An 11,939-nucleotide genomic window follows, 5' to 3' on the forward strand; every position below is an offset into this window, starting at 1 on the left:
AAACCATCGTAGCCCTTTGAAATTGTTGCTGGCGAGCTAGGTTTTTCCACCCTAGAAGTTTGAAAAGGTGACCAGCATCTACGTCATAGCTTGAGTAGGTCAAAACACGGGCTGCTCTGTTTTGTAGCTTTTGAACCTTATTCCGTAAGGTTATCCCACAGTTTCCCCAAACAATGTTGCAATAATCAAAGTGTGGCTGTATTAAAGCTTGATATATTAGTTGTAAGGTCGCCTGAGGGACAAGGTGCCTTATTCGTTTTATGGCCCCAATACCAGAAGCGACTTTCTTTGTTACTTTCTCGATATGGCCACTCCAATCAAGTCTGTCATCGATGGTCACTCCAAGTGATTTTGCAGTAGTGACCTGGCTAACTTGAAAATCATTAATTGCATGTATTATTGTCATATCGAGTAGCAATCATGTCGCAGTTAAGGTCTCCCATTAGAAAATATTCAATATTTTCGGAATCGAGTTTCCCAATTAAAGTTTCGAAAGGTGAAAAAATACCAGTAGGAGAATCAGGTGGTCTATACCACGTGGCAACAACAAAACGGTTTAGATCTAGGTTTTTGAATTTCCAGACATAGATTTTCAAGAGTGTCCATGTTTAAATCATTTCGTATGGTAAAATTTATTGAACTTTTCACATAGAAACACACTCCTCCTCCACCGTTTGTAATTCTATCACGTCGAATTATCATTTTAATGCCTGCATCAACATTTCTTTAGAGCCCGCGATGCAAAGTTCCTGACATCCTTTCTAACCACTGGCATTAGCGTTGTGACATGGTGACCGCGTACAGTTTTTTTTTTTCAAATAAATTTTTGGCGCAACATTGTCTCGTCGGAGCTCAAGCAAAGGCGTTTTTGAGCGACGCACGCGTCAATAGGAAGTGAGACGTTTTTCTTTTGAAATATGTCATGAAGCCCAAATTTCTATTACTAAGTGCCTTTAATTAGTCTTCTACAGTGCAACCTCGATAACTCGAACTCGGATAACTTGAATTCTCCCCTAAATCGAACTAAATTTCCATTCCCTTGATCAAAATTTCCCTGAAATTTACCCCGATGACTCGTATTCCCCTCTAACTCGAACTGTTTTTCGTTTCCCTTCAGAGTTCGAGTTACCGGGGTTCTAATGAAGAACGCTTTTCCCGAAAATGTGGGCAGCATACTGCCCAAGCGAAGGATGCTAAAAGTTCACTGTCGGTTGACGTGCGTCGCTCAAAACTAACGTTCTTGCAATAACTCATCACTATGAAAATGTTGAATCCTTTTTACCAGGCTCTCCCAGCTTTTCTAAATACTTTCACGCAGAGCGTTGTGTTTCCAGTTCTCCTTATCTCTTGATCTCCCCAATCTGCGTTACAAGCGCTTGAGTTTATAAATGGTAGCCCGTTAACGCGTCTACGAAAGAGACCGTGAACAACATATATAAAGGTTTAAATTAACAAAACAACAACTTAATTTGCACGTGTATCACCCTTTTTTGTCCGTGGCTGTTGCTGCACGACTACGGCTTGAAATGTCTCATGTTTCATAAGGGAAGTGAACAGCGGACCACAAATTTCTTTTCTTTTTTTTTTTTTTAACTTAAAACTAGTCCTTTAGAATTCATTTCCAGAGAAATCGCTATCATTTAAAAAAATGAACGAGGTGGAATGAAGGCGAAGTGGTTGTCCATACATTCTCACATGCTGGTGTAGTGCAAAATATTAGCTGCAGTAGACTTTGGCGAGCTTTACTTAATTCTTGAGTAGGAACCATTATTCGGAAAAAAGTTTTTTTATAATGCTTTTTTTCTCCGACTTCGTTACTACGTTATGCAAATTGATAAAATGTAAAATTTAATGTCATTTTTCCTGGCTAATTAGCTGACTGAAAATTGCTTTCAAAGATGGGAATATGCAAGAGCGTACTTCGACTGAAACGTAATGTTACCTTGTGCTTTTTTAAAAACTAAAATGATAAGTATGGTTCAAATGAATCAGCGACCAGTTTAGTGGAGTGATAGTGCCAGCAAAAGACGGATTTGAAACAACCCACATTACCTTGCGGACTTGGCTTGAAGCCTTTTTCTTTTCTTCCGACAACGTTTTTTGAAATAGCTGTATTCAGCCATGCATGTTCTGTTTAAGGGGCACTAGCTCGCAATACATTAGAACCCCGGCAACTCGAACTCTAAGAGAAACGAAAAACAATTCGAGTTAGCGGGAAATTCGAGTTATCCGAGTTCAAGTTGTCGAGTACTGTACAAAATGAATGCATGATGCTGGTGCTGACCGTAAAGCTGTTCCTTTCTAAATAGCTTACTGAAGAGGTTGCGAGGAGAGATTCGATTGTATGTAGAATGATAAAAAATTATTAAACCCGATGGCTATTGACCCCATTATCACAAATTATCGTCATTTGTTGGTGTCTCGCAGGTCAATTCTTTTCTTCAGCCTTCGGCTTTGGCAAGTCGTGATTGGCTCGCCTGTGATAATTCTCAATCTTTCGCTTAGCGACGTATTGATATGAAAAATAAGCAAATCGAAGCAGAGAATTTTGTTCCACACGCCTCGAGATATGCCTAATTCACCATATCATATAAAACCGAATCTGACATTTTTTTTTTTCATTCAAAATATTTCAGACTTCAAAACATGCTTGCTCCGATAGATGTAAAGAACCCACCTTGATTTGCATGTTTCTCGGAAAATTTAGGGACGCACCAAGTCTGGAAGATATTCCACAAAGATCCACATTTGTCATCTGTCGAGTGGTGGTGGTATTTTTGGCGTTATTCTTGTTATGTTTCTAACCAGTAGCTTGCTATTTAATTTCTTCTTTGCAAAACGTGTGAAATGTTCCGCCATCTTCTCCAGCTCTATCAAAACAGCTGGAGGACTGTGCCTTCTGCCGTCCCTTTTTTCTGTCGATATTTGTAGCGTTGCGGCAAACACCTTCTATATTTTAGCCTGGTACGCGTCAACCTCTCCCTTGGAATCATTTTTTGGCTCGCCCCAACTCTCGGTCAGTCGAAAGTCCAAATGGATCGCACAGCAAAATACGCCTGCTTTGCAGGCTATTCATATTTGGTCAACGCTAGCTGGTGATTTGAGAATTAGCCAGTCCCTAACGAAGAAATATTGTGAACGAATAATTATTAAATAAAATTTTGTTTAACACTTATTTTATCTCGCTTATCTTTATTCTTTATGAAAAAAATTCATTGTTTCTTTAGATTCGTAAATCACACCACCGTAAACATACACATAACGAGACTAAAACCCCATTTACAGCTAGCAGGCGCTAAGAAAATTGGCACGGCATGCCAAATTTTTGGCACCGTGCCTCGTTTACCCGTGCCGAGACTACCTCCGAGAGGTAGTCTCGGCACCCCTAAAATTTTGAGCACTGGTGCCACATTACATTTGGGGCCAGTAGGTTTACACGTCGAAAATTGGGAGTGCCGTGCCTCAAAATCGTCAGCACCGTGCCGAAAATTTGGCTTGCCGTGTCCATTTTTTTAGCGCGTGTAAATGGGGTTTAATTAATTAGACAAATTAGGCCGTTTTTTAGGTTGACATAAATGCAATCTGAATCTGCATTTTCTATTTTTGGAAGTCTGTGCCGCTTTGAATTTTTTACCTTTTCCTTATATTATTCCACACGTTTAGTAAGGGCTGAAAAATAGCGTGACTGAATACACTTCCGTTATTCATTGTTATTCGACTGTCATAGAATCTGCATGATAAGGGTTTGGGGCGGGGGGGCGGGGAGAAGTCTGTAAGGGGAAACTACACAGGAATGGGTTACATTTTTCACGGTTCAGATTTCTTTTTTCACGGTTCAGGATAATATAAAAGGGCAGGCAGTTATCGGTCAGGAGTTGAAGCATATAAAGAGCAGGGAAGGCCTTTTAAAACTAGAACATTTCGAAAATACTTGATGCATCAGTCATATACTCAATTCATTTTAGAAAAGAAATGTAGTGTTTTAAAGGTAGGGACGTGTAAAAAGGGGAATCATTTAGGGGAATCATTCAGTTTGTCAATGGGAGGTGTAAGGAAGGGGTACCTTTTATGCCAAAGGTGGTTATAAAGGATAAGTAAGAGTAGGACGACCCTCCCCGTATACTTACTGTATTGAGTACTCACTCCCCCGGATAAATCTGAGCCTAGCGTTTTATTTTAAGCGGCTGAATCGATCCAGATATAGATCGCCGACTTTCAGCTTAGTGACGTTCAGTTTTGCTGAATCAGTTTATTCCTTGGAATCTTTATGTCCATGATGCTCCTCGCAGCGCCATTTATCGTGTTATGTTCATTTTTACCGTTGGCTCATTCAGTAATCGCTACAACGAAGTACGGAAAACTCGAAGGCTTTACAGCTTCTTATCCGAGTCTTCCTATTCACCTACGGTTCCACTCGGTTGACAAGTTTCTGGGTGTTCCATTCGCCGCTCCGCCGACTGAGGGTAACAGACTGAGAAAACCACAACCTCTTGAAGGCTGGAAACCGAAAATACGACAGGCTAAAAAACATGGGAGTGCTTGTATGCAGCCTCAAAGATTCGCTTTTTACTTTGATCGCTACGGGTACAATATAACCTATAGCGAGGACTGCCTGTTTCTCGACGTCTACACTCCCAACGTTAGCCTAAGTTTACCCGTGATTATCTATATTCACGGTGGGGCTTATACAGGGGGTCATTCTGTTGCATTTCCTAGCGATATTTTGGCACTAAATGGCGTTGTAGTTGTGGTGATCCAATATCGTCTCGGTCCATTTGGGTTTTTCACCACCGAAGGTTCCGCTGCTCCCGCAAATCTTGGATTACTGGATCAGGTGGCAGCACTCAAATGGGTCAAGGAAAACATTGAAAACTTCGGTGGGGACCCTAACAAGATAACTCTTTTAGGCGACAGCGCTGGTGGGTCAAGTGTTAACTTCCATATTATGTCACCTCTGTCTAAGGACCTCTTCCACCAAGCCATTGCAGAGAGCGGAGTAGATCTGTGCCCCTGGGCGATTCAGCCAAGTTCATATGGCATCCGTTTCGCGAAACAGTTGGCCCAAAAGTTGCATTGTACATCCAGTGATCACCACGCCATGGTGGAATGCATTCGCAAAGTAAAGGCCATGGACATACAGAAAGCGGCTGGCGATATCTTCATTTCCCCTGCCCATGATTTCTATCGCTGGTCAGCAGTTGTGGACGGGCATTTTCTCACTGATACACCCTGGAATCTGCGGAAGAAAAGGAAATTCAAGAAGGTGCCTTTAATGATAAGCTTTAACAGTCACGAGGGGGCAACTTCTATCAGAAGTCTTGTAGGGACGGCTGGGCTGGAAAACGGAGTCAACCGATCATTGTTCAAAGACGCCTTATCAGGGTTTGTCGAAGGTAGAAATAAAAGGTGAGGATGTTTTCTTTGTGATGTGGCAGCCAAATGCATTAGATGTACCATTCTTTAAATAATGATATTGTCCATATCCTGCATGTCAATGTTCAGCCGCGCGTCTAGATTGATGAGTCACGTCACGTACATGAAGTCCGTCACCGAATTGACGTGCTGGCCTGGAGAAAGGCTTGAAGAAATAAGCAATGTTAAAGCATAACCTCTTTCCTGTGAAACTCAGATAATCAATGATTGGTTCACATTTGCGTAAGGTGATGACATGATCAAGCAATGCATATTTCTTTAGTTTTGATTTTACCACAGGCAGACCACCCGAACTGTTCGAGGCATTGTTAGGTCACGCGAAACATGCGATCCCATACATTTACTGTATTTCATAACTCCCGCTCTCGGCTTGATTCAAGTGATCGGTAGAAATGCTTATCAAACACAGAACTTTTCACCTTTTGATCCAAAATGTTGATTTAATGAAAGAAAAATGAATAAAGATAACTTATCGTATGTTTTTGGTGACATATTCTTGAAACTGACACCCCCGAAAACGTCACAATAAGGAAGAACACGGCACTAAAAACATGCGGTAAGTTATCTTTATTCATTTTTCTTACATTATATCAACAGTTGGGATCAAAAGGTGCAAAAGTCTGCGTTTTACTGAACATTTCTCCTGATCACTCAAATCAAGCCGAGAGCGGGCGTTACGAAATACAGTAAATGTATGGCGTCACATCAGGGGCACCCAACGAGAATATAGTTCAAAACCACTAAAACCAGGAGCGCTAAAACATAGCATTGTTAAACGTATTTTGGTATTTAAACGGTAGATATAGGCATATTTTTATCCCCTAAAAAATTTTCATCTGCTCGGATTTCCTAGCTGAAAGTCTAGTGATCCGAAAATCATAGGGATCGAAACTTACCTTTTCGAAAATTTCAGCCAGAAAAAAGGCTCCCGAAAATTCTAGGTGACCTTTTTAGGGTAAAAATCTGTTAAAAATAGGCAATTATACCATATTTTAGATGTTCGAAAATCCTAGGAGAAGCAGGCAAGCAAGAAATTTTACAACAAATGTTCCGAAAATTCTAGATCTCAAATCGTCTTCCGAACAGATATTTTTCCGAAAATTGTCGTTGGGTGCCCCTGATCACATGTCGCGCGTGACATCACTATGCCTCGAATAGTTCGGATGGTCGGCCTAGCCTGTGATTTTACGACATTGTATTATTTAAGCCTGTATTTTAAACCATAATTAAAAGAAATGCCGTTTGTGGTCATTCTCCAGAAAAGTAGCAGACCTCATCTCGGATGCTTTGGAGTTCATGTACACCCCTTGGCCGGACAACAACGATCAGTATGCACTGAGAAGCCAGCTTATAGATCTGCTTAGCGATTATTTTTTCTTCGCACCTAGTCACAAGGTAGCCGATATTCACAGCGAAGTGGCTCCTGTGTACATGTGCGAGTTCGCACGACGGCCATCAAACGCCAGTCTCTCTCCAGAGTGGATGGGAGTGATTCATTTTGATAACGCGCCATTTGATATTGGTATTCCACTTCTACCGCCTCTTTCTTCAATGTATGACACAGCCGACAGAAACGTCAGTTTATTTATCATGAAACTCTACACCAACTTCGCCAGGTTTGGTGAGCCCACGCCACAACCAGTTAGCGGCGTTACCTGGGAGGGGTACAACTCAAGTCGCCGATCGTATTTGCGAATTGACGTTAATCCGAGATTGGAAACAGCATTTAATCCTCGCCGGATGGCCTTTTGGAATGATTACTACCCTAAACTAGCAAAGTTTAAGATTGATAGCGAGGTGTTTACCGTCAATAGTGCTAACGCTGGTTTTGCTATTGAAATGGTTCAAACAGTTTTATTTACAGCGGGTTTAGATATTTTATTTTTTTTAACCTTTACCTCACAACATAACTGATCCCCTTTGTTTGGAAACTCTGCTCTTAGGAATAGTTTTTACAAAATATGCTCAAGAACCAAACAACTAGTCCATGATTAATCAGCCGATAAGATAACAAACTGTAAACAAACCTCCATGCTTGTAGTGTGTGATAATACGAATTATAGCCTTATCAATCACTAAAATGCACATGGATCTTCGGATATGAACTTGAAAAGTCGGCAATGAGACCTCAATGTTTGTTTCCCGTGATAATTTTACAGTAAACAGCCGCGAGTATAATAATAAGAACCTGCATTTTTCCAAGTTATGTTAATTATGCTCTTAAACAGGTTCGAATAAAATAAGACATTGTTCTTGAGAGTGTTTAGTAGTATTCAGCTTATTCCTCATAAAAAACCGACATACCATTACATTGCCGTTAGATCAGAGTGTTAAGTATCGCGCGTTTTTACGGCAAAATATGGAAACATCATTGCATTAACGTCATGTGTACATACATCCCTTTCATACTGAATACAACCATGTTATGTGCATTAAAAGATGTTCGATGCAACGTTATACAAACGAAAGATGTTCGATTAAACTAAAAGAAGTGCTATTAAACAAAAAGACCTCCCTCGTAAAAAGGTTTCATCGTGTTGTTTTGAAGAGCCACTAATTTCATTCTCTCTCACCGCGTACTACGCAATGCGTGCAGAAATATGCGGCTGCTTACCATTCACACGAACCACCCGGGTAAAAATTTCTTGCATAAACATGGCTTTATAAGATTTGGACGTGTTGGGAGAATAGCTCGTCCAATGTATAAACATATGCATACTGAAAAGAGTAGAAAACTGAGTCGCTTTCAATCACAGCCAATATATTTTCAAAAGCTTTCAAAATGAATGGGACGAACCATTTCATTGTCCATCCGGGAGTTCAGTCCGGTATGGAGAGAAGGCCTCACTGAAAAGAGGACTGGTGTTAAGTTTCAGGCTTCATTCACACGAAAGGGACGAAAGGTCGCCCTTAGTAAGGGAATCTGGGAAATTTTTGTTTATACAATTGGGAATCCGGGGTTTTGGAATCCGGAATACAGCTCAAGGAATCCGGAATCCAAGCTCTACTGACAAATACTAGAATCCGGAATCGACAGCGTGGAATCCCGAAACCAAGACTGTCCTGGATTCCCTTGCATGGGGCGATGATAGGGCCTCTGTTCATACACGCAATTGGTTGTGGTGCCGCTCCGATCTCTAAAATGGAGAGTTAGGCCTGGTTCAGACGCCGTACTTTTCATGTGCCGAACCTAATTGAATAATTAAGTTCGTCTTTGGAGCGACACAGGCGCGACATCTGATTCAGACGGCGTACCGTGTGTCGAACCTAAGTTAAGTTCGACAAAAGTTCGACAGACTCTGTCGAACTTAACGCTTTTGCCGCACCAAACTAAAACTGCCGTACCAAATTGATTCAGACGCCGCTCTTTTGCCGTACTTAATTCATCAGTTAGGTTCGGCGCATGAGTGGAGCGGCGTCTGAACCGGGCCTTACATATCGGATGGGTGTTTACACTACACTGGATAAACTCGTGGGGCCACGAAAAGCTATTCGGTATATAGTGTGAACGTAGCCTTCGCCTAAACCTCTGAGAGAAGAGGACATTGCTTCGAAATTACTGTTGAAAAATCTGGGCTCAAGTCTCAGTGTTGAAACTGGGGAAAGTAAAGTTATCGAGATGTTCCAGAAAGCGAAGTTCGAGAAATCGGATTTCAACTGCACAGGTATACATAATTTCATGGCTCGAATAAGGGCGAATAATTCTCTGTTTCTGATTGGCTCAAATCCCCTTAATTCTTCATAACCAGGAGGCTATCGTTTACCAAATTCGGAAGACTTTTGTCGAAATCAGTAGAATTGACCGTCAGTTGTGCAGTTATTGACAGAAAAAAGACTCTTACAGTAGAAGGCGTTGTAGCGCAGCTGTTTTGGCAAAAGTCAGAGGAAATTGCGAAAGATTTCACACGTTTTGAGACTACTGCCTAAAAACAGTTAAAAAAACAGCAAAAATACTACTCAACGCCCATAAAAACTGCTAGTGAGAATAATTATCCCTTAATATTTAACAACTTGAAACTGTCAAGGAAACGGCAAATGTTATGAAGACGGAAATAACTTCGATCGAGGTAAGCACGTCTTTAATCAGGAAATATTTCAATGAATAAGGAAATAATTATTGGATTCGGCTTTCGTATGATATGAAGAATTATGCAGATCTCGGAGTGTGTTTAATAGCGATAGCATCCTCCTCGATCTGCATTGACTGAATCCAAGCAGGACAGTCTTGGATTCTGGATTCCAAACCGGGGATTCCGGATTCCACGTTATGGATTCTGGATTGCAGTTATCGTGTTTATGGCCCATTAATTGAGCTGGATTCAGGATTCCAAAGCCCAGGATACCGGATTCGACAAGAAAAATTTCCCGGATTCCGGATACCACAAGATAAAAAATTTCCCGGATTCAGGAGTCAGCCTCATCCAATAATTGCTAATTAAGTTAACTGCTACCAGACATCCCCCCCTTGTATTCCGTCGTTATTTGCTTTAAGTAAGGAAAGTTCCATCTTTTCTTTAGTAAAAGGAGAACTTCGATGGTTGCAGCCACAGAATTAATTTTCAGTTACTTAAGCACGTGGATCGCGCGGATGGGACCGCACGTACTGAACGCGTCACTTACGTTACTTAATCATTTAGCAAGTAAATACTGCGGTTGACAGAATGTCAATAGGATTGACCATCTCAAAATAGGCGCAATTTGATGGTCCTTTGTTTTCATTGACTGGTAGCTTAAAGCGATCCGATAACTGAAGACCTGCTGCATTTTTGCAGCTAAACTGACCTGAGAACTTCTCGTGAGGCTTGTCTGCTTTTCTCAAGGACCTCTGTCATCAACGAAGTTCGCTTTCAAGTGGCAAGAGCATATCGGTCAAGAAACCTCAGTTGACCGGTTTCGATTTTTCTGCAGCACATTTTCTGTGATATTTACTTTGTCGATCAAGCTGTTAGCAAGCCATGAACGCGTATCATCGTCGGCAATCATTCTGCGGTTTCGTGCCTTCCTTGGAGAGAAAAAAGGATGAACGATACGGTCATGTGAAGCAGAGGAAATACTCTGTGGCCAGTCTAAGGCATAAAATAAACAAGCCGCCAAACGCAGCTGACTTATGGGAACTAAGAAGAGCTTATTCTTTACCAGACTGCAAAGAACTTGAAAAAATGTACTGTCCGAGGAAGTCGTCCCGTAGCAATTGCAAGACGATAATTTCGGACATACCGGCTGAAGGAGCCATGAAGCGTACAAGGAGCGTGTCTTTCGCCCCTGAGGTTGTCTTGTTCGCTGCCGTCACGGATAACGACGTTGCAGAACTAACAAAGATTATGCTTAAAGGTGAAATTGATATAAATCACCAGAGCCCTTCGGGACTAACAGCCTTACATTATGCAGCAGCTGAGGGAAGCTATGAATGCGTTGAGTTGTTAATCGACAGTGGTGCCGAAGTAGATGTAGTTGACTCTCAAGGCTGTTCCGCGCTGGATTTCGCCGTGCGCGGAGGACATTTCGATTGCGCTTCGCACCTTATCAGAGCAGGGGCTGAAATTAAAAAGATTGTTAATGGGTTATAGAAAAAGGGAACGCCTAAGTAGAGGAGTCAGCTGAGTGCATGGAACGAGTGTTAATTGTTCACAGCTTAAATCCTATCTATATTATCAAGAGATCTAAAAATGAATCGCAGATGCAAAAATATATGTAGCCTTCTACGGTGGGAATTTTCCATCAAAGAAGGCACGAAAAAACACTCCTTGAGAATTAACTCTGTTAGCAAAGACAGGCTTTGAATTTTATATGATTTTTTCTCCTGCCTTGTCATTTGCAAATTAGATATAAAAGTTGTTAAAAACTGATTTTGGATTCGTTTTGGTTATATTAAAGAGGTCAGTCCAATCTCTTGTGTTTGTGAAAGCTCCGCAAAGCATTCCAGGCGTGTTTAAATAACCATCTGTGTAGATAATGAGACATTTAGTTGCGAACAAAAAAGCAATTTACCAGAACAAGTATTACCCCGGTGTGTGTTTAACCTACTTCTACTACGAGCAAATCACTCATTGAATCGCTGAATGCCGCTTGTGTTGATTTGAGATGTACCTTTAAGCGAAAGGTCAAATTTTAATGGTTCTCATGTGTTCAAGGTATTACCAAATATTTGCGATATGCCAGAAGTAATATCAGAAGGAAGTTACTGTGTGTATAAAAGATTTTGTTCCAAACTTAGAACCAGACGAAGCCAAAACAAATTTCATCTTCCTGTATGTCAGGGTCAACTATTAAAAAAATGCCGCAAGAAAGTTCGAAACAGCAGCCTCTTTCTTAATTGAAACGCATGAAAAAGCATTATTGTTTTCGGGCTTTTTGGAGCTAGGAATGAATAATAGGACCTTATATCAATCCATCATTGGGGGGATTTTGTGACACGGTTCTCATTTTTAATTGAAATGGGCCATTCAAGTTAAAAGATCTATTGGTGTAAGTGATTTCTATTGTGCGCTTGTGAAAGTTTTGTCTGA

At 41.0% G+C, this 11,939-nt stretch overlaps 2 protein-coding genes across 2 annotated transcripts; both read left to right on the forward strand.

Moving 5' to 3' along the window:
* Nucleotides 1-4,269: 4,269 nt before the first annotated feature.
* Nucleotides 4,270-7,747, forward strand: LOC140948564 (neuroligin-4, Y-linked-like). Its single transcript, XM_073397818.1, has 2 exons — nt 4,270-5,406; nt 6,693-7,747. The coding sequence occupies exons 1-2, from the start codon at nt 4,274-4,276 to the stop codon at nt 7,345-7,347; spliced, it is 1,788 nt and encodes a 595-aa protein (XP_073253919.1). The 5' UTR covers nt 4,270-4,273; the 3' UTR covers nt 7,348-7,747.
* A 2,336-nt stretch (nt 7,748-10,083) lies between these two features.
* LOC140947901 (uncharacterized) lies at nt 10,084-11,319 on the forward strand. The gene has a single exon (XM_073397117.1). It carries the CDS (start codon nt 10,389-10,391, stop codon nt 10,998-11,000), a length of 612 nt encoding a protein of 203 aa, XP_073253218.1. The 5' UTR covers nt 10,084-10,388; the 3' UTR covers nt 11,001-11,319.
* The last annotated feature ends 620 nt before the right edge of the window (nt 11,320-11,939 follow it).

Source organism: Porites lutea, chromosome 9 (assembly GCF_958299795.1).
Source record: "Porites lutea chromosome 9, jaPorLute2.1, whole genome shotgun sequence".
In the NCBI taxonomy this organism is placed as follows: domain Eukaryota; kingdom Metazoa; phylum Cnidaria; class Anthozoa; order Scleractinia; family Poritidae; genus Porites; species Porites lutea.

Coding starts and splice junctions, on each gene's coding strand:
- LOC140947901 (XM_073397117.1), top strand. CDS start 10,389: ATGAACGCGTATCATCGTCGGCAATCATTCTGCGGTTTCGTGCCTTCC.
- LOC140948564 (XM_073397818.1), top strand. CDS start 4,274: ATGATGCTCCTCGCAGCGCCATTTATCGTGTTATGTTCATTTTTACCG. Junction 5,407..6,692: donor GTCGAAGGTAGAAATAAAAG/GTGAGGATGTTT, acceptor GTCATTCTCCAG/AAAAGTAGCAGACCTCATCT.